Genomic DNA, 22,364 nt, shown 5'->3' with positions numbered 1-22,364 from the left:
ACAAGCTTCTTACATTATTTCAACTTTTCATGTACTGCTTTAAAGCAAAAGTCATACTTTGAAATACGTTAGAATGCATTAGATGATTAAAAAAGAAAATGAGACGTTTTGAAGAGAATGGGAAAGAAACCGAAATGCAAATAACGTGACAGGCAATAGCAGAAACTAGGGACGTCCAATTTTATGAAGTAGTTTCATAAATATCACTGTGGTGTCTTTGAAAAGGGGAATTTGTAAGTTCCTCCTTGTGTTTGTATGGAACTTCCTGTGTTCCGACTGATTCTTGTTGCCCCTTAATCTATTACTGCTCACCTTTGAAAAGAGCCTGGCCCCAAACTCTTTATACATCTGCCCCTTAGCTATCTCTAAGTATTGGTAGGATCTTTTCTCAGTCTTATCTTCTCCAGTGTGAAGAGTGCCAGGTCTCTGCCTTTCCTCATGCAGATTTGCCAGGCCCCTAATCGTGTTCATAGATCCTAGTGATAGTTCAGTTACCCTGTGCCTGCTGGAGAATGGAAAACTGCAGAACTCCTTTTCAGATAAGTATAGTCATGAACAGCCTCAATCATGGCCTTCATCACCGTCTCTCCTATGTGGTCAATTGTGGGTGCAAGTGCACGGCAGACCATGATGTTATTCAGGATTTGCATCGTCTACAAATAGATAAAACCATCCCTAGGAAACCATCCTATAGTTCTACCTTCAGGAAATACTTCAGTGAATTCAGGTACTTGTTGAATGTCGGTTGCCTAGCATACCAAGTTCTTGACCCTCTGCCTTCCACATGTTGTGCCCTTTATCTGTGCTATTCTAAGAAATCTATCCTCATGTTTTGATTTTGTTATCGTGGTCTTGCTCCGTTACATGAGAACTGTCCTAGTTTCCAAGACCAAAACTATTTGTCTATAAACATCCTCTGGAAATTCCAGGAAATGGTATACTGAGAGATAATTAAAAAAAAATGTAGTTTAATTTAATTTGCAGGGCAATGATTTTCCACAACAAAAATATCCTTCATCGGGGGACTGCCTGTAATTATCATCCTAGGCTGCCAGCGGCAGTTCTGTTGCCCCGTGCCTGCCGCAGATTGAAAACAGCACAACTCCTGTGTGTGTTATGCTCTCGTTTAGAACGAAGACGGTGCGTGTGGCGCAGGACAGGAATGTTCGGATAGAGGGACATCTGCTAACACCACGCTACAGCCCGACATTCCACACACCGACACCGAGCGCCTCGCCAGGGAACGGAAGGAGAAGGCTACCAGGCAGCGGGGCGGGCGGCGGCACCCCGGAAGGGGCGGTGCTCCGCGGCGGAAGCGGCCGGGCCGAAGCGGGGCGCGGCACTGCGACCGCCGCCGCCCGAGGCGCGAGCGCGGGGCCATGCCGGGCCGGAAGTCGTCGAAGGAGAAGAAGCGGCGGCGCTCCCGCTCCTGCTGCCCGGACGGAGCGGCGGGCGGCGACAGGAAGCGGCGGAGCGCCGAATCCGGCCGCGCTGCCCCGGAGGTAACCGGCAGATTAGCGGGCGGGCGGGAATCCGCTCGGTGCCTTTCTTCCTGTGAGGCGTTCCGCGCTGTGACGGAGCTCGTCTGAGAGCGGCTCGTGTGGTCTCGTTGCATGTCCGGGCTGATCTTCCTTGCGGCGATCCCTGTAGTTTTTTGTTAGCCCGTGAATTAGCGCGAAGGGAGGTTTGTTCCTTTGTGTTGTCACCGTGCTGGCTGCGTCTGCTCCGTTTCGCTTAGCGCAGGAATGTTAACGTTTGCGGTTACCGGAACCTTTTGTAATGCAGTTACTGCCGAAGTTGTAACGGGGCTTAGAAACTCAGAATTCGGCTTCAAGGTGTCTTAAAGTTGTGAAGCGAAAACCTGCCGCTGTCACAGATGGAGCACTAAGGTTCTTTTTCTGGAAAGCATGAAAACCGTGCTTGTCTTTTTGATTTTAGGAAGAAAAATGCAACGTGCCATCTGGAGAAAAAGTGGAAGAACCCGAGCAATTCAGTGATGTAGAGGAAGGGGGATTAGATCTCAGCGTGTCTCTCAAACCGGTCAGCTTCTACATTGCAGACAAGAAAGAAATGCTTCAGCAGTGCTTCTGTGTCATAGGGGAGAAGAAACTCCAGAAGATGCTGCCTGATATTTTAAAGGTACTGAGATGCACTTTGTGTGTGCTTTGCAGAAGCTTAAACGCTCGTGTAGCAAAACACATTCCCCTCTCAGGTGTAGTGGACTTTCAGCTTAAAATTTGCCTATGTATTTCTTAAATAAAGATTACTTAAAGTCTTTGGAAGGGAGACTTTTTTTAAGACTTCATGTGGTTGTTCCACTCCTTTTTCCACACTGCTGTTACTGAGCTGGCAGCTATTCTTATAGCACCTGTCTCTACTCATTATTCGTATGCAAAAGGAGTTTTAGTTGCGTGGAATGAGTTCAGTTGTGTTCAGTAATAAGTATTCTGATGTGTTAATAAAAGTTTGATTTGTATTTGTGCTATCCAGATTTCTTTGTGTGTTATTAAATTAACGTCTGAGGTAAGACCATAAAATCCCTGCTAGTTAAAACAGCTTCTGGAAGCTGTTACTTTTCTGAGATTTAATAGCAGTAGCTGTGAAGTTTTACTGACTTAGAGTGTCTGCTTTCTGACTGTTGTGAAGAGCAGGACTTGGTGAAAATATATAAGGCTACAAGGCTATACAGAGAAAGAGGCTGCAAGTAAAGTGCTGTTTTTCTGGTGCTTGTTAACCAATAGATTTTCAATTTTTGTTTTATTTTTTATTTTAATCTATGAGTCACATTATTGGTGTAAGTGAGGCAGGACAGGCACTTTAAGCTCTTAGTGAATGGCATGCAGTGTAATTCATTTCTTATCTCTGAGAGAGATGAAGGGGGTAGAGTGGCTGGAGGCAAAGGCATAACTGATGTGGAAAGGAAATTACACAGTGGTGTTAGGACCAAACTGACAGTAAGATCATGTGTGTTAGATAAGATGCTCAGCACTGATTAATTTTAGTACATGTAAATGGTATCAAAGTTCATTTAGAAGTGCAAAATCATCACTTCACCATAAGGACACCAAGAAGATGTGAAAGTAGCTGGAACATCCATAGGCTAAATAAATGTGTGATATCAAGCATGAGAAGTGAATCATGATTTATGTATTTTTACAACTTCTTTTTTATGGCATACAGTGATACATAAATCCTCTTGGTGCTTTGTCAGTACCATCGTTGACTTCAATTTGTGAACTTGGATTCAACAATTGGCTTTCGGTTTTGCAGACTTAATTATGTAGTTCACCTCCTGAACGATGGAGAAATACCAATGATCCAGAATGCAGTCAGTTTGCTCTTTTATGCTTTAAACCTCTGTCCCATTATTTCTACTGATCAGTGCTATAGCTGTAGTGATAACTCTCAATGATCAATAAACTAATACTGTGTATTGCTTGATTTTTTTAAACAAAACACAAATGAACTGAAAAACCACAACTGTTTTTGGTGGCTGTTACGCCAGAATCAGCTACCTGATGTTCTTCAATAGTTGCATCAGTGCAGGTTAGAACAGTGAAGAGACTTAGATTCTGAATTGCTACGTAGGGCTGGAGATCTACTTAGCATTTGTAATTATTCTTTCCTCAGAAATGTTTACTAGCCCGTGGCCTGTCTGTCTGTCTGTCTTCTTAGAGCTGTTCCATGGATGAAATCAAAAGGCTTTGCTTGGAGCAGTTGGAGATGTTGTCTGAAAAAAAACTGTTGAAGATACTTGAAGGTATGAATGAAACTTTTAGGCACCACTGTACACAGAGAATAAGGAAAACAAAAGTAGTCTGCCTTTAACTGCGCCTGTGTTTCCAGGTACTGCTATGTATATGTATATATATATAAATGTGTATGTATATGCTAGTCTTGACCTTTTAATCTTGGGTGAAATCATCCAGTAATTCTAAAGGTGTTCAGGCACATGTTCAAAAGATGACTGTGTAATCTTGCTTTCCTTAGTACCCAAACTAAGAACAAAGGTTTTGACTTGAGTGTGGTAAAGCAAAGCCAGGAATATGGAAGCACTGTTTGGAATCCATTACTGCAAGTAAATTAATGTTAAGTTACCTCCTGGTTCTTTGCAGGGGAAGTCTTGTGTACCACAGTACCGGATCAGTAGTATTAACAATTGCACTAGATTATTCAGTGTAGTTAAAGAATTCTTAGTGCATGTCTCTTCTCTGCTGAGACGCACAGTTCATACAGTTTTATTAAGGATACAACGTTGCAATGTTTCAGCATCTTACTGGACTTCCTCTTAGTTTTTAAGGACTTCAGAATTTGTAGATATGTTGCTGTCTTCTCAATTAAATGGAACAGCTGAATCCTGTATGGTGCAGAGTACCTTCTACTACTTATGTCTCCTGTGCCTTATTTTTATTGCCTGTCATACTGTAGTAGCAAGAGGAATTTTTTTCATAATACAGTGTAACTGAAAAAGTTAATCACCTGTTAGCAGGTGTCTCATGAATAATCTTTTTGTTTCTGTCCGTGTCTGACTTTAGAACATCTGTTTCAAATATTTCTGATTTCAGTAGAGTTAATAGTTAAAGTAACTATATAGCATTAATTGTGTGAGGTGTCTAAACTTGCGTGTTTGAAATTGTGTATATCTAGGCAAGAGTGGAGCTGATTCTGATACTGACGAGGATGGAGATGGAGAAGACAAGACTGGAGGTGAATCAGTCAGTCAGTGAGTAAAAGAGAACAGTTCAAAACTTAATTTAGAAATACCGAAAACAAAACTGGGATTTTTCATGAAGAGCGATCAAAGGTAGTATTGAGAGATTCGGTTGATATAACCTTAATTATATAATTAATTTGGTAAAATGGCACTGAGCTGTTAGTGCTAGCAAGCATTACGCTTCCAAACATGTTTTGTCACTTGATAATGTTGGATAAATGAGTTTCACACTGGCATTATTTCCCGTCAGTGGAGTTGTGGTAGCTGAACATATGCTGCAAAAGTGAGGTTGTGTCATTCATGTTAAAATTCTTCAGTTGAACTACAGTAGATTGAATAACCCCTTCACACTGAAATCTGTGAACTTTGTGAAGAGCTTTTGGGCTGAGATGTATTGCTTTCCTTCCATCCTTATTTCTGGTCCTTCATTCCTCTCCCAGTTGGAGCGGCACTGACACTTAACTGTTCCTGTGTTCCTGTTGAGGATGTAGCGTAATGTCTGGAGTTTCAAGTACCGAGGTTTGTAGTTGCTCATTCTTAGGCTGGCATCTGCAGTTTTGCAAAGGCCATTTTTTTTTAAATCTTAAAAAAAAAAAAAAAAAATACTGCTTTGTTTTTAAGGACACAAGTCTTGCATAGTATGTTACTAAGTGACTTCTGTATTGAAAGAGTAATCTCTTTTTGATAATTTCTAAAAAAAAAAAAAAAAAGTAGTCAAGGGGGAAAAGAGTGTTAGTAGTTGTCACCCACAATGTATCAAATTTTAGGAATCTATGTCTGTTTGTAGAAGTCAAAACAGTAAGCGTGTAGGAAAGCCAGGAGTTTTTCTGTTTCGATCACTGACTTGTTTACAGCTGGTCCACACATTCAGTTCACAAACTTAATAAGCCCCTTGAGACATTGTGGACTTAATACCAGTGTCAGCTTGTTAAGGTACTTGTTAGTTGCTGTTTTAGTAAGTTCATCCAAATTTACTGACTAGGAACAGATTTGGGAAAGATAATGATAATGCTTTAAATTTCCTGTGTAGTCAGTCAGTAGTTTTGATTCAACAGAAACCTCACGCCTTTTGTTCAGAACAAGTTATGAAGTCATTGAAGTTGTTTCCTTGGATCATATTTCATCACACATCAGGTCTTCAGAAAATTGAGTGATACTAAGAGAAGTGAAATTTCAGTATTTCTCCTGTGATTCAATACTTCATAAAACTGTTTCATCTGAAGTTCCACTTGGAACTGATTTGAGACTCTATTCACTGCTTTGCTGTTTTTACATGGTCTGTGAATGCTGTCTGTTCACTCCTCTACTGAGACTATTTTTATCTGCTGGTCTTTAACCCTCTGCTAGCTATTGAAAATATTAACTATAAAAATAAGATACTATTCATGTAAGTAATTCAAGTTTATTTATCTCTTTACTGGTGATTCATGTTTTGCCAGTGAACTTTGGAATTAAATGAAAAGATAACCTTGTTGGCTAAAGAAACCATTGAAAATGTTCAGGAGTTTGATGTCTGAAGAAATGTTATGATTTTGTTCATAAAAATCTAATTCAAAAGGTATTTACCACTGCAAAATAAATGTAATATTCATATTATTGACAGTAGCAATAAAATGTACTAAACAAACATATTACTATAATTTACAGTGATCATATGTTCATGTATATAACGTGAGCAATTGATACTGTGCTTTGAAAAATCTAATGTGCATGAAAGAAGGGGATTTTAAACTTATTTGCTATGCCTTACTTTTAGATAAGCATATCCTCTGCTAACATTAGTGGAGGCATGGTGTTGTGCTGCCCTTAAACATGTGCCTCAGAATAGACTATTAGGAAAAAATATTGTAAATAAGCCATGTAGGTAAGATAAACAAACTGAGAATGAAATTGAACTCTGAACTGAACTGCTTCTGACTGGCCACAAAATGGCGTGGAATGCTTACCTATTAAATGACAGCAGTAACAGTTCACTATCAGTCCAGTCCAGCCAACTCTTGGAAACAAAAGAAAAAAACCCACAAAATGTTCAGTGAGAGCACTGTAGGAATCCAGAGTTTTTTTATTGACAGTAGGTAGTCTGTGCAAGTTTCAAGGTTTGCAGCCCCACTTCTGTTGCTGCTCAGCGCTCTTTGTGTACATGGAGAACCTTCCAGTAGTTCATCAGAACTGTGCTGTCCCCAGTAGCTGACTCTTGGGCTGTTAATCTCTTGGGTTTCTAGCAGGGCTGTGGGCCATCAGTTTGAGTGCTTGCAGACTCTGGTCTCTCTCAGGAATTTGGCCTTTAATCTTATCGTCTCTTTGGTATGTGACTCTCAAACATCTCATCCTGTTTGATAGCTAGACTAACCTGAGGTACTGTATGCAAATTTTTCACTTTATTTTATGACAGCACAATTCTGCAGGCCCTTATCAGGTGTAATCCTTCATGCAGTTGCTAGCAGTTAGATGTACAGACAGTAGACTCCTGCCATTTGGGAAAATGGTTAGCACTGGAGTTCAGCAAGGGGGCAGAGTAGACTTGATCAGGTGCAAAGTGAATGTACTCCCCAGAAATCAGCTGATGATCACCTGGCCTGTTTCACCTCATTTTCTCCTGTTTTCTACGTGCTTGTTCTTGTCTAGTCTTCCCCCATCTCTCCCTTTTCCTACTTTTAATCTTTTCCCCAAACATTCTAGAATGGCCGGCACAGTCCCCTTAAACATGTGCTGCTGTAAGTTTTACACAATCCTGAAATGTTCTTCCCCAACAACCCATACAAACCCCTTGCTGCTGCGGGCAGAACCTCACTTCAGGCTGTAAGGTGCTCTTAGTACTCTTAGCAGGTTTCTCTCAAGGTACATTGTCTGTTTGCTTTCCTCTGACAACTCTAGAAGCAATTCAGACAAAGTGATCCCTCTGTGCAGATCATGTTACATGTCTGCTTGCCACTGTTCTTCTCACTGGATCTTTGTGTATATGGTGACTCACTGTTAAAAGAATAACCTAATGGACAGAGAGCACAGTCAGGAGTTGAGTGTGATGAGTTCAGAAAGTGATAGGAGAACAAAAACCTGAAATTTATGGGAAAGTGTACTGTGATAGTGTCTTGGACAGGTCTAACTGATGATCTGTGCTAACATCTGGCCTTAAAAAACAGAGGATCACTGAGGCTTAGGTTCTGAGCTGCTGGCTGAAGCTGATGCTGGAAGGATTCTGTTTTCCACATAGTAGGCTGCATGGACTCACTAGACCATTGCACACAGCAAACCTGACCTATTTGTAGAATTCCTGGACTTATTTTACCTCTAGCTAGTGAGGGCTCTAAACCATCTTGCAACACCTGTGGCTTTTGTGGTACAAGATGATGACCTGGATTGAAAATAAAAGAGCAAACTTTCTTTGTAAAGAGGCAAAGTTTACATTATTTTGTAAAGGAATTGCCATGCATATACAACTTCCTGTTTGGCATTTGAACATCTAGTTTGCACTGAGTCTTTCTTTTTCAGCTTTGCCTAGGCCTGAAGAAGTGAAAGGACTGGGAAGAGTACTTTTTGCATTGACTAAGTAGGAAAGTAAACTTAAAGGACATACACTGCTGAGATGTATCACAGTAAATAGTTTTTTCCTATTCTACTATAATGACATTGAGCAGTGATTTTCTTTTGAGGGGTTCTTATTTCAGGCACAGAATTTTTTGGGATCTTTCTTCAGGTGTTTTGTAGCTGTTTTTTTTTTTTTGCAGGCACGTTCCCTTAATAACTGCACTATTCCATATGCATTTTAGTTGCATTGGATGAAAAGAAGGGAGAGGCAGTGAATCTATTGACTTTTAACCTCTGCTAACGTAGAAAAGGAAATGGCCATCAAAATAACAGTCTCTCAGACCATGCTGGCAAGAACTTTTATGTCACTCTCTTTTTTGTTTGACATGCTCACTGTACACCTAAAAGAAAAACCATCTTTGAGAGCATGCTGAAAGCAGGCTTTTTCCAGCTATGGGGCAGGCCTACAGGGTATTACTGAAAAGTTTTTGAAGTCATTACATTAAAATCTGTGATACCAGAATCTTCCTGTCTTTTCTATAGTGCTGTTTAGATCCAGCAAGTGGAATGGTTGATCTGTCTGAAACCAATGCCACTCTGACATTCAGGGTACAAAATTGGCGGTTTTACTGTCAAAATGCTCCATGAACATGGCAACTGAACTACTTCTGTGATTTTGAGCCCTTCGTTGAGGGCTATCCTTCATTCTCTGTGTATTTCACTGTTTTCCCAGTTTGTCTGAATGTGTACAGAATGTGTGAAGAATGTGAACGTTTCACACAAGTGTCTCTTCCTTATCCCATGCATAAAGCATGTGTAATGTTGCAAGTCAAGAGTAAAAAGTCAGTAAATTGAAGAAATAAATATGGATATTGAATACTACTTAGCAATTGAGTTTCATTTCCTTTTAAGAAGCAACCCTTAGTGAAAAAGTGATATTGTATTACAGAAAAGATGGGTGGTGATGTGGTGACAATAACTTCATGAAAACAGCTTCTTAATTCAAATGAAGAGAGTAAATATGATCTGAATGCAACTGAAACTATAATTTTTCAAATCATTTAACTCTGACATTTTATGCTGTTTTACAAACTTTTATGGTTAGGGAGACACTATCAGTGAGAATTCGTATCCTGAAAGACAGGAGTGTACTAAAAATATTTACTTCATCCTTGAAGCTCGGTAGGCATAACAAATGATAGCTCGTTTTCAAGTGCTTAGAAGAGCTAGGTAAAGTTATTGCTTCACCACCGTGTAATTTCTTTACTTAATGTTTATTTGAAAAGTACTCTTTACACTGTGAAAGAATTAGATTGAAATGTCTTCTCTTTTGCTTCCAGGCAGGACAACAGCATAGACTCCACTTCTTCTTTGAGAGAAGACAAGCTGGAAGGTCAGGAATCAAAACAAGGTATGTAGAGTAGAAAATTTGTCTTCTCAGTTCTGTAAGACTGAGAAGATTTTTAAGTATTTTTTTCTGCCTAGAAACAAACTGCAGGTTTTCAGAGTTTGGTAGTTTGGCTTCCAGAAAATGGCTGAATGCTTTTGCAAGGCTCATTTTACTCTTCATATCTAGTGTTTCAGCTGAAGAGGAATTTGGTTTATTTCATTTTTTTTAATATGCAGGTGGTGGCTAGTACTGCTTTTACCATCTATTTGATTTGATAATTGGTTTTACTTTGTATTGTGAGACTGTATTACTCTGTTTTGACATGCACAGAAAAACATGATAACTGCTGAAAGAGCTGCTTGCAACTTAATCATGTTCAGTCTTTGTGATACTTTGCTTTGTATGATTATGCAGTGCTGAGTTCTATGGAAATACTACTTAGCAGTCACGAGAAGTGGTGAGTGCTATGTTTTACTTGAAGCCATTGCCTTCAGAAGTGCTCAGATCTTCAGATCTCTGAGAGGGAAAGCTTTGTTTTGCATATCCTTCTCCATATCTGTTCTAGCAGTTCTCTCATTTATCAGAGGAGGATGCTCTCCTTGTTCTGTCTTTTCTGAACAGTGTACCTGTAGAAGCCCTTCTGGCTGTTTTTCACATCCCTTGTCAAATCAGTTCAGTTTGCACCTTGGCTTTCCTGATCCCATCTCTACGTGTCCAGACAGCATCCCTGTACTCTTCCCAGGCTGCATGTCCCTGCTTCCACTGCCTATATATGTCCTTCTTCTCCCTCAATTTGACCAGTGGGTCCTTGTTCAGCTATGCCAGTTTCCTGCTTCCTCTGCTTGTTTTCTTGTACCACGGGACATAGAGCTCTTGTGTTCTCAGAAAGACATCCTTAAAGAGTTGCCAGTTCTCCTCCTCTCCTTTTTCTGCAAGGAAGCTTTGCACAGGATCTCACCCAGTAATTCCTTAAATTGTTCTGCCAGAGCATGATTACTACAGCCCCAGTCTTAACCTCTTTAATGAGCTACTCTGCACTGGTGAGATCCCCAGTTCCAGTAACTCTTCTGGTTGGTTTGTCTAATATGTTGACCAGGAAGTTGTCCTCAGTGCACTCCAGGAATGTCCTGGATTGTTTACAGCCCAGCATGAAGCAAGAAGTCTCATCCACAGGCTCCCCTTGCTCAGCTGGCATATGGTAGACCCTGACTGCCAGATGTTCTTTATTGGTCTCATCCCTAATTTTCATCGTGGCAGTTTCTCAGAGGCAGCTTTTTACACTCTATCTACTTCTTAACATAGAGGTGAACTCCCTTGACCCTCTTTCTCTGTCTGTCTCTTCTGAAAATCTTATTGCTCTTGATTGCCATTCTTCAGTCACAGGAATCATCTCACCACATTTCTGTAATCACAGTTAGATCACAGCATTCTAGTGGCGCTGTGGCTTCCAGCTCTTCCTGCTTATCTTCTAGGCTACATGTAGATGCACTTCAGACAGGCTAAAGGCAGTGTTACTTTCACAAAGGAACTCTCATCAGATCCTGAGATAATAATGAGGTTTTATCCCCAATGTTTCATAAAGTGCCAACATTCCATTCTTGGTCACATAGAATTCCGTCCCCTTCTCTCATCAAATCTACTTTAAAGCTCTGTTAATCAGTCCAGCCAGCTTTCTTCCCAGAACGTTCTTATCCTTCCTGCTCAATTTTTGTCCTGTCTGATGCTCATGTTTTTGGTCTCTCAGAACCCTGTCCAAGACTGTAGAAACGGAATCTCTGATTGTGATCGTGACACCATCTATGCAGCCAGTCATTTACCCGACCCATATTCTTCCTTCTTCCTGGGTCCTGGCCTCCAGATGAGAGGGCAGAGGAAAAACGTTGCTTACATTCCTATTTCCTTCAGTGTCCTTCCAGGGGATGTAAAGCCTCTTTAAATATTTTGCGATTTCCTCGTTACAGCCATCTGAGACTGAATTTGAATGAGAAGGACTGGATAGTAGTCAACCTGCTTTATCAGACCTGATTAACCTATTACTGATGTCTCTGATGTTTGTCCCTGCAGGAAGCAAACCTACCTGTAAAGATTATACAAGTGGCAATCCTAAATCTAGAATCTCTAAACTATAATTTCTTCTTCCTATAGCCTCCAAATGTAAAACTTGCAGAGGTTTTGGGACCATTCGTTTCTACCTTCAGTGGCCTCTACCATGATGAACCACCCTGTTGCCTTACTGCAAATAGTAGTTGTGTTCTACCATGACACCATCCTGCTGAAAGAATCTTTGGTGCATGAAAGCATCCTTAACTTTCATTTTTTTGAGTTATGATTCTATTTTTTTTTCCTTTTTGAATGCAAAAATGCAGTGGGATAGACAGGCACTGTGGTTACTGACAGAATAGAAAGTGCAAAAGTGGGTAAATTAGTTATACACCTTTGGGTACCTGTTGTGTAAGGAAACAGTTTCCTTAATCAGCAGCAGTGCTATTCCAGTCATTTAATGAACACCATGTAACAGCTACCTGTATTAGTTTGTAGCTGACACACTGGGTATTTCTCTCTGTCATCTTATTTTCATTTGGACTGTCTCTATGCAGTAACATCAGAAACTTGGTCTGTAAATGATGTTAGTTCACCCCCTTAATGAGAATATTTGGAGGTTCCAATTTGGTATGTAAGGGATAGGATGCCATCAGCTGCTGCTTGTGGTTGGAGGGCTGGGCAGAAGCACAGTCCAAGGATACCAGAGTGGCCAAAGTCAGCCCCAAGGCTTTTTATTTCATAGCGAATCCCAGTTTGGCAGGAACTCCCTAGAACCATCGAGTCCAGCTCCCATGTCCACACAGGACCACCCAAAATTCTAGATGCTTGATGTCTCCAGGCCATAACACCTGAGGAAACATGTATGCTACCACAGAGCACCCAGTGGCTGGCACTGTGCATGGCTGACAAGTGCCAACTAGTAGAAGAGCTGGTGGACAATCTTTGGGCCTGTCACAGACACAGCTCCCCCAGCTTCACACCCTGGCTGCAGAGGGGCATTGGAGTGTCCTGCACCTACAAAAGATGGAGTGCCCATGGAGAAAACATTCTCTACCTCCTGCTTATGCCCCTGAGGCCTCCTCTGGGCACACCTTCCACCTGGAGCTGGACGATGTGGAGGAAGTGCCAGCAAGGATGTCTTGCCTGCACGTGGAACTGGAGTGCACCTGTGCAAGGGAGCAGCTGCTGGGGGATGTGCTCTGCTTTCTCCACTGTGCTCAGGATGAGCTGAGAGGGAAACAGGAGGCCGGCTTCCTCGACACCATCTGTGGGGCTCCTACCTTCATGTACAGAAAACCACGTGCTGATTCCAGAAGCAGGTGAGAGCAGCTGGAGATGTCTGTCTCAGTCACACGACTGCCGCCTGACGGTGCTGCCCTCACACAACTCCTGCAAGCTCAAGCTGACCAATCCCTTCACAAACACCTTCACTGAGATGGGACTTGGGGTGCACTTGAATGAGTTGGACACTTTCCTATGCGTCGAGTAAGCTGAAACTACTTTGCGAAGATCTGGCACTTCCATCCTTCAGGTCATATTTTACAATTCAGAATGCTTTCTTAACGATGTCTCTTGGAACAAATTTGTGAAAGCTGTTTTTATTCATTCTGAATTTCCTTCAGAAAAAAGAGTTCTAATAAAAACATAAAAACTTTCAGGAGCAGGCTGCTGTGAGTTTGTGAGGAATGCTTTAAATTTTACTTCCTATACTAAGTGGAGTTAGCTTGGTCCCAACAAATTTCCTGCAGATCTTTTCCACTTGTGTTATCAGCTGGAATTGATGACTGTTGTAGGTGATTGCTTCATTGTTGGTTTTTCTTCTCCTTTGTCAACTCAAGTATCGTGGTGGCTTTGAACTCTCACACTGGCTGCATTCAAAATGTTAACTTGAAGAAACTTATGAGAACATCAGCATAAATTATAAAATACGACTCCAGTCCTTCTTCTTCTGCAGCTTATGATGCTATGGGAAAAGATTGATGAGATAAACAAAATTAGTTAAAAAATGTTTAGAAATCATTTCACAACTATGCAATCATAGAATTGTAGAATCCTTATAGTTGGAAGTGGCCTTTAAAGGTCATCTGTTCCAGCTACCCTCCAGTGAATAGGTTCGTCCACAGCTAGATCATGTTGCCCAGGGCCTGATCCAGCCTGGCCTTGAAAGTCTCCAGGGATGGGGCATCAACCACATCTCTGGGCAACCTCTTCCAGTGCCTCATCACCCTCACTGTAAGAGACTTGTTCCTTAGGTTAGATAACCTAAATTTACCCTCCTTAAGCTTGAAACCATTTCCCTCTTAGATATTGAAAGGCCATTATCAGATCACCTTGGAGCCATCTCTTCTCCAGGCTAAAGAGCCCCAGCTCTTCAGGTGTTCCATCCCTTGGATCATTTTTGTGGCCTTCCTCTAGACACGCTGCAACAGATCCATGTCTGTCCTGTACCGAGGATTCCACATCTGGACACAGTGCTCCAGGTGAGGCCTCACCAGCACACAGCAGAGGGACAGGATCACCTCCCTCGCCCTGCTGGCCACACTTCTTTTGATGCAGTTGAGTTGGCTTTCTGAGCTGTGAGGGTACAGTGCTGGCTCATGTCCTGCTTCCCACCCACCAGCAGCCCCAGGTCTTTTTTTGCAGGGCTGCCCTCAGTCCTTTCTTCCCCTAGTGGGGATGATTGGTAGTGGAGGTTGCCTCGACTCAGGTGCAGGACCTTGCATTTGGGTTTGTTGAACCTCATGAGTTCTGCCTGGGCCCACTGCTCCAGTCTGTCTAGGTCCCTCAGAATGGCATCCCATCACTCTGGTGTGTCAACTACACCCCACAGCTTGATGTCATCAACAAACTTGTTGAAGGTGCACTTGATCCCTCTGTCAATGTAATTGATGAAGATATTTAAAGAATATAGGCCATAGTGCTGACTCCTGTGGGACAGCACTGATCTGCATCCAGACATGGAGGCATTGATCACCACTCTCAGCTGAATTTTGCAGGCAGTTCTTCAGTCATTGAACAGTCCTTCCATCAAATCCATACCTTTCCAATGGAGAGAAGGATGTTGTGTGGTACCATGTCAGAGGTCTTACTCAAGTCAAGATAGATGACATCAGTAGCTCTTCCCTTTTCCACTGATGCAGTTACACCATCATAAAAGGTGACTGGGTTGGTCAAGCAGGATTTGCCTTTGGTTTAGTCATGCAGGTTCTCCTGTATCACCTCCCTGTTGTCCATGTGCTTTGGGATAACTTCCAGGAAAATCTGCTTTCAGTCTTTCACACATCACAGTCTTTCTCGGCACAGAAGGAGAACAGGATATTCTTTCAGTCAGTTTGAATCAGCTGTCATGGTTGAATTTATCTCTCAGCCTCTTGTCTCCATCTGGCCCAGCTGTTCACCAATAGCCAAGACATTGGTGTGTTATCAACAGACTTTCACCATAGGGCCTTCTTTGAAGAAAATGAACAGCATCCCAGCCAGACACGCTGCAATGTCATTTTCTTATTGCGTCTGAATGAGGCAGGATGAGTATGTTAATTTTAGCTTTCGGATTTTGCTGGAGGATCATGATTGCTGGTTGTGTGAAGTCCTGAAGTGAAGTGAACTCCCAGACAGGCTAACACGTAATACCCCAAAAAAGAGATTTAAATGTTTCCTAAATTGTAGCTGATGAGTAGGAGTGAGTAACTGTTTTGTTTTTTTTAAGTATATGCACAGTAAATATATCTCTAATACTGAATAAATAAAACCCTTGGACTTACATTTTAACACGTCACAATTGTTTATACAACCAATTTGAGATTTTTTTGTTGATCTGGTAGTTTAATTTAAAAAAAAAAGTTTTCTCTTCTGCTTTCTCTGTTTTTTTGTTTTTTGTTTTTTTTTAAGTAGAGAGAATGTGTTCATTACGTCCTTAGTATTCAAGACTGATTTTCTTTCACACCCTTAGGGTAGCAGGAATGTCGTAAAAGCCAAGAAAAATAGGTCAGTCTTAAGATTTTCTTCTCTACTTATGCATTGAAATCAACTGCATGTATGTACCAAGAGGCAGTTCTTTTGGGGAGTTCAGAAACGGCGAGATTTTTCAAAAGGCTTATTTGTTTTTCCTTCAAAAATTGTTGCTTTTGATGTTTGGTGGAAAAAAGAACTGAGCAAAGAGCAGCTTCATTTTGCTAATCCATACTTTATTGTTCATCTTTGCACAGAATTTCCACCAGATACGAAGTGTTTGCACAAAAACTCAGGAAGAAAATAGCACCCACAATGTGGCTGGAGGGTTTTTTTTTTTTTTTTACATTTCACTCTTGTGTTCTCAAGAAAAGTCTCACATTCTTTTTGCTGCATTTTAAAATGTTTCCTGTATGATAAGAGACACTGAAACATCAACAGCACAAACATCTTTTCAAGGATCCTATTTGAAAAGGGATGTAATTGTTCATGTTGGAACTGAAACGCAGATCTTCAACTTGGAAGAGCTATTGACAAAATTAATTCCAGAAATGTTGCAGCAATTAAACAGTAAATGTATCTTGTGCAAAAAAAAAAGCAAGTGATAGGAAGGGAATTACTTACAGATACTAAAGTCATAGGTCTGTGCTGTGATAGACTGTATGATCAGTGTTACTTATACTCTTAAAACATTATCATTGCCTGATATTTGAAGGTAGCAATCACAGAGGGATGCACTTGCTTGGGTTTTGTGTATGTTGGTAGTTTTGTTGTTGATACACGATGCATACAAATCAATGATTCTTCTAGCCCTTCAGATGGAAGATTCAGGAACCAAATTTACAGATGGACTAAACTAGCAACCCCAACCACCAGCTCTCCTCTAAACTAAAAGTTAGGTAAAAGAGAGCCGTTTAAAGCCAGATGTGGAGACATTAGTTTTAATGATCACAGAATGACTGAGTGGTTTAGGTAAGAAGTGGCCTTTTGAAATCATCTTCACCCAATCCTACTGCTGCCAGAGCAGATTGCCCAGGATTGTATGCAGGTGGGCTTTGAATATGTCCATGGCAGGAGACTCCATGACTATTTCAGGCAACCTGTGCCAGTGTTTAGGTAACCTCATGTTAAAAAAAAAAAAAAAAAATAGTTTTCTTGTGTTCACATGGAATTTCATGTGTTTTACTACTTGCCCAGTGCTCTTAATGTTGACAGTGTGCACTACTGAATTAGAGAATTTTTTACAACCAGGTTTGCAATACTGTCTAAAGACGTAATAAGTAACTTTTTTGCTCTATAGAAGACATTATAGATTACAGTAGTTTATACAGGAATGTAAACTTTCTTAGAATATTCACAGTAAATTATATGTATTTCAAAAATACTGAGCCTAAATCCCTATTATTCAATGAGAGGGAATACAGCTGTGCCTTTATGCAATTAAAAAGCCTTTAGAATCAGTAATTATCTTCATATGGCTTTTGATTTGATATGATTTGATTTTTATTTGAAGCAGTGAATGGTAGGTTTGCAAAGATGCAAAGGTTGGCATCAGACTAATAATTTCTGAGGTCAAAGTATCAGAAGCAAGAGTTTCTCTATAGCCAAATTCTGATATCAGTTACACTCTGACTGAGTTTGGCTTTTATTTTATTGTACTACCTCTTCTAATTCATTTTCTTAATACACTGCATCTTCTAGCTGACATTAAAAGTGGATACCATAGCTTTTCCTATGTTCTTACTGATCTGAGTGAAATATGTTTGAAAAACTTCCATGATAGATTTTGAATTGATATACTGTTGTAGGAGTTTCTGTGAACTTTCAGTACTTTTCTTGACATAGGGTCTAATTCCTTTTAGACTAAGTAAAATAGTTCTTAAATGTTATTTTTAAAACTGCATTCTGAAAACTAAGCTTACTTTAAAGATAACAAACAATAATCAGTTCTGCACTTCAGGGATTTCCTTGTGATAATAAAACTTTATGGCGTTTTAATTGGGAAAATTCATCCATATGATGGAATACATTTTCCTGGTGCTGCAGCTTTACTGTACTGTACGTTCTTTTAAACTGGCATAAAAATGCATAAACGCATGTCTAAATTAGATCAGCTTTTAAAGATAAGTAAGAAAAATAAAGGGAATTAGTTGTCTTAAATTTGTAGATCTTTCTGCTGCCCTTTATACGCTCTATAAGGAGTGTTTTGAGTGGAATTGATTTTCTTAAGGGTGAAAGAAAAATTGCAGTTGGCTGTCTGACTACGATTGTTGCATTTGTGTTGCAGGCAAAGGAGAAGATAGTGATGTCCTCAGCATAAATGCAGATGCATATGATAGTGACATAGAGGGTCCATGTGATGAAGAAGGCAGCCCAGACATGCAAGAAGACACTGTCAGAAGTGGAGCTGGTCAGATCGATGACCTTCAGAAGGACATTGAGAAAAGTGTGAATGAGATACTGGGGTTGGCAGAATCTAGCCCAAAGGAGTCTAAAGCAGCAAGCTTAGCTGTTCCTCCATTAGAAGATGTTCAGCCATCAGCACAGCAGCTAGAGCTCCTTGAGCTTGAAATGAGAGCCAGAGCTATTAAGGCTCTAATGAAGGCTGGTGATGTAAAAAAACAGCCCTAAGATTGTTTACAATAAATTCTCAGTATCTTTTTAAAGATGTTCTGTTTATTCATATAGTTATAGGGGTTGGAATGAACCTAAGGAAAACATCTAGTCCAGCCTCCCTGCTAAAGCAGGTTCCCTGAAGCTGGTTGCACAGCCAAGTCTCCATGAGCGTTTTGAATATCTTCAGAGGAAGAGACTCCACTACCTTCCTGGGTAGCCTTTTCCAGTGTTCTGTAGCTCTCACAGTGAAGAGGTTTTTCCTCATGTTAACATGGAACTTGCTGTCTTCCAGTTTATGTCCATGACCCCCTTGCTGGGTGCCACTGCAAAAGGCCTGGCCCCAACCTCTTTGTATCTGCCCTTTAGATATTTGTGAGCATTAATAAGATCTTTTCTCAGTATTATCTCCTCCAAGGTGAACAGTCCAAGGTCTCTCAGGCTTTCCTCATAAGGGAGATGCTCCAGACTGACAGTCATCGGTCAGTCATCATCACTGTGGTCCTTTGCTGGACACTCCAGCTTTCTTGAACTAGGAAGTCCAGAACTATACACAGTACTTCAGATGCCATTCAGCATCAGCCTCACTAGAACAAAAGGGAGGGGGATGATCACCTCCCTCCAGCAGCTGGCCACGCTCTTTTTAATGCACCCCAGGATCCCATTGGCCTTCTTAGCCACAAGGGCACACTGCAGGCTCATGGCCAACCTGTTGTCCAATAGGGCACTGGTGTCTTCTCCACAGGGCTCCTTTCCGGCAGGTCAGCTACTGTCCTGTATTGATATGCCTGATCCCAAATCTACGACTCTACACTTGCCCTTGTGCAACCTCCTAAGTTTCCTCTCTTCCCAACTCCCCAGCCTGTCCAGTCTTGCAGAATGGCAGCACAGACTTCTGGTGTATCAACCCCTCCCTGCTTTGTATCATCAACAAACTTGCAGAGGGTGCACTCTATCACTTCGTCCAGGTCATTGGTGAAGAAAGTGAACAAGACTGGATCCAGTACTGACCATGGAGGATCACCACTAGGTACAGGCTTCCAACTGGACTCCACGCTGCGCACCACAACCCACTGAGCTCTGTCAGTCAGCCAGTTCTCAATCTGCTTCTCTGTCTGCTCATCTATCTCGCATTTCCTAAGCTTACCTATGAACATGTTCTGAGAGACAGTGTCAAAAGCCTTGCTAAAGTTGGGATAGGCAACATCCTCTCAACAGCCCGCCTCCCATCTGCGCTGCTGTCATGCCACCATAGAAGGCTACCACGTTGGTCAAGCACAATTTCCCCTCAGTGAATCCATGTTGACGACTCCTGATGATGCTCTCTTCCACTTGCTTGGAGATGACGTCTGGAAAAAGTTGTTCCATCACCTTCCCTGGGAGAGAGTTGAAGCTGACTGGCCTGTAGTTTCCTTAGTCCTCCTTCTTGCCCTTCTTGGAGGTTGGAGTGACACTGAATTTCCTCCTGTCCTCAGACACCTCTCCTGTTCTTCATAACCTTTCAGAGACGACAGAGTTGTTGAGCAACCACCTCTGCCAGCTCCCTCACTGCTCAGAAGTGCATCCCTTAGGAGATTATGGATCTGTGTGTGTTGATTCTGCCTAGAATCATAGAACCATAGAATGGCTTAGGTTGGAGGGGACCTTAAGTATCATCTAGCTCCAACCCCCTGCTATGGGCAGGGTGGCCAGCCAGCAGATCAGGCTGCCTGGGATCCCATCCAACCTCACCTGGCATTTCTCCAGGGATGGGGCATCGACAACCTCTCTGGGCAGCCTGTGCCAGCACCTCACCACCCCATGTGCAAAAACTGTCTTCCCTGACATCTAAGCTAAATCTCTCCTTTTTAGTTTAAAGTCATTCCCCCTTGTCTTGTCGCTACCAGACAGTGTAAAAAGTTGGTCTTCCTTCTGCTTGTAAGCTCCCTTCAAGTAGTGGAAGGTTGCAGTGTAGTCTCCCCAGAGACTTAGATGATCTCTGACTAAATCCTCCTTATCAAATGAGAAGTCTTCCCTTCTCCAGATTCCCTCTTGTCTCCAGAGTCTGGGATTCCCGAGGGGCAGTCAGTAGTAAAGACGGAAGCAAAGAAGGCATTCAGTAACTGCCTTCTCAGTGTCCTCCATTATGAGGGCACCCACCTCATTCAGCAGCAGGCCCGCATTCTCTAGTCCTCTTTTCGCTACTCATAAACTGAATGAAGCCTCTCCTCTTGCCCTTCACCTTCCTTGCAAGATTTAATTCCAAATGGGGCATAGCCTTCCTTGTTGCATCCGTGCATGCCCTGACAATGTACCTATACTCCTCCCAAGCAGCCAGACCCCTTTTTCACATTCTGTAAACTTTTTTCTATCTGAGTTTTTCCATGAGCTCCTTGCTAGTCCATGCAGGCCTTCTGCCACCTTTGCCTGATTCTTGCTCTTCCAGATGCACTGATACTGAGGTTGGAGGAAGTGGTGCTTGAGTGTCAACCAACTCTTATTTCCCCTACCTTCCAACGCTCTGTTCTCTTCAGTGCTGAAGTGTATTTGGGCTGGGTGTGTGACATTCCTTTTTCAGACTCTTACAGTGTTCCTTATTGTTTCCTTTGCCTTTGGTGTGCTGCTTCATGCCCAGCACAAATGAGTTGGTTTGATGCTGCCCTGAGCCCACCCAGCAGCCTCTGTGCATGTCTTCAAAGGGGCACACCGTGTACGGAGCTATGCCATGAACCTGGCGCCTTCAGCACAAGACAGAAGAAGCGAGTTCTTTGTATCTTCATGGCTGGAAAATAACCGACTGTTCTATTTATTTGCACCTTTTTAGTTGAGAAACTCAATTTGTATATTGTTCATTAGAAGTACCATTTTTGGACTCCTTGAGCATTGTGACATCCTTGAGCATTCTTCCATGCAATCGGACATGTTGTTTCTCCTTGGGGCCAGGTCAAAATAATGCAGGTGTTCTGGTTAAATTAAATAGCAATTCACTCTGAGAAAGTTAAAAGTGTGGTGAGGCTTTAGAAAGCCGATTTGCTGAACGTGGAACTGTTGTTGTGTTTTTTGTTTGTTTGTTTTGGAATAAACACTGTTGAACTGTCTTATTTTCAGAGTTCTGAAAGTGCCTGTAAGTGACAAATACCAGGGGTTTTGTTGCTGGTTGTTTAATTATGTTCCTCTTTCCCACTGTTTTTGTGTTGTGTCATAACGGAAATAAAGAAAATGGAGTTGTTTTTTTTCCTGGCAGTGTTGTTATTTAAACATTTGGTGTAATATTTGGCGGAGTGAGTTAAATTAGACTACTTTGAAGACCCTTTATTTTTGATATTAAATTGATACGGCCATTTCACATTCCCTGTAGACAGGAAAATCTAATTTTTGTGTACGTGTTTCATAGAAAAGGCATTTATTTGTAACTGTTACATGCAAAATCATAATCCTTTATTTTTGACTTCAAAGGAATTTATTTGTAAATAGCTTGTAGTATAGAATGAAATTTCCTGCTATGATTTCATGGAACAATGTCAAGAATTCTGATTCTTGAGAAGTAGTGCCATTTTTCTGTTTGGCTGCTAATCAAAATCGTATTAACTCGTGTGTATTTACATACACAAACAATTTTTATTACGGTATGAATCTTCTGGATGTGATCCTTCCACACCTGTGGTTTCTTCATCATTTTGTCCTACAGAGGGGATTCCTTGATTCCTGTGCATTTCCACCAACCTCTAAGCAGCACAAGCTTACTTCATGCTAAATTAACTCCTCAGCGAGGCGGAACTTGGAGCATCTTGGAAAGGCTGAATGTAAATCAAGTTTAATTAGAATTAGGTTTCATACACCAGAGGTACATACAGTGATGACACAGAACGATGGATTCCCAGTTGGAACCAAGTACTGCTTCCTTAGAATCTTGCTGCCGTTTTAAGTAATGATAAATCAGGTCATAGTTCTGCTGGATGCTTGTTGGAGGAACATGTTTCTGAGCCGGCAGCAGAGGGGCAGTCTGACAGCATGGCATCTGGCGTGGAAGTGTATATGGAGCAAAGCTGTGCCACTGGACTCCTCCGTGTGGAAGAAATGACACCCACTGACATTCACTGATGCTTGTGAACATTTATGGAGACCAACCAGTGGGTATGAGCTCAGTGAGGT

General features: G+C 41.6%; 1 protein-coding gene and 1 non-coding gene across 3 annotated transcripts; one reads left to right on the top strand and one right to left on the bottom strand.

Moving 5' to 3' along the window:
* The first annotated feature begins 1,326 nt into the window (after positions 1–1,326).
* On the top strand, positions 1,327–21,449 carry CAAP1 (caspase activity and apoptosis inhibitor 1). Of its 2 annotated transcripts, none has more exons than XM_424940.8 (6): positions 1,327–1,502; positions 1,939–2,139; positions 3,676–3,760; positions 4,648–4,723; positions 9,580–9,650; positions 17,908–21,449. In XM_424940.8, the coding sequence occupies exons 1-6, from the start codon at positions 1,380–1,382 to the stop codon at positions 18,249–18,251; spliced, it is 900 nt and encodes a 299-aa protein (XP_424940.5). In that variant the 5' UTR covers positions 1,327–1,379; the 3' UTR covers positions 18,252–21,449. The 2 variants fall into 2 exon arrangements, with proteins under 2 accessions (XP_424940.5, XP_004949632.1); XM_004949575.5 differs by lacking the exon at positions 1,327–1,502 and adding an exon at positions 1,517–1,684.
* MIR7437 (microRNA 7437) lies at positions 20,665–20,739 on the bottom strand. The gene has a single exon (NR_105605.1). It is a non-coding gene; the product is annotated as a microRNA 7437 (primary transcript).
* Positions 21,450–22,364: the final 915 nt, after the last annotated feature.

Source organism: Gallus gallus, chromosome Z (genome assembly GCF_016699485.2).
Source record: "Gallus gallus isolate bGalGal1 chromosome Z, bGalGal1.mat.broiler.GRCg7b, whole genome shotgun sequence".
Taxonomy (NCBI): domain Eukaryota; kingdom Metazoa; phylum Chordata; class Aves; order Galliformes; family Phasianidae; genus Gallus; species Gallus gallus.
This window is presented reverse-complemented; position numbering and strand designations above follow the sequence as displayed.

What these genes read in the sequence shown, in the direction of transcription:
- CAAP1 (XM_424940.8), top strand. Translation starts at nt 1,380, where the DNA reads ATGCCGGGCCGGAAGTCGTCGAAGGAGAAGAAGCGGCGGCGCTCCCGC. An exon ending in ACTGTTGAAGATACTTGAAG is followed by an intron (nt 3,761 to 4,647) that starts GTATGAATGAAA and finishes GTGTATATCTAG; the next exon opens with GCAAGAGTGGAGCTGATTCT. An exon ending in AGGTCAGGAATCAAAACAAG is followed by an intron (nt 9,651 to 17,907) that starts GTATGTAGAGTA and finishes TTTGTGTTGCAG; the next exon opens with GCAAAGGAGAAGATAGTGAT.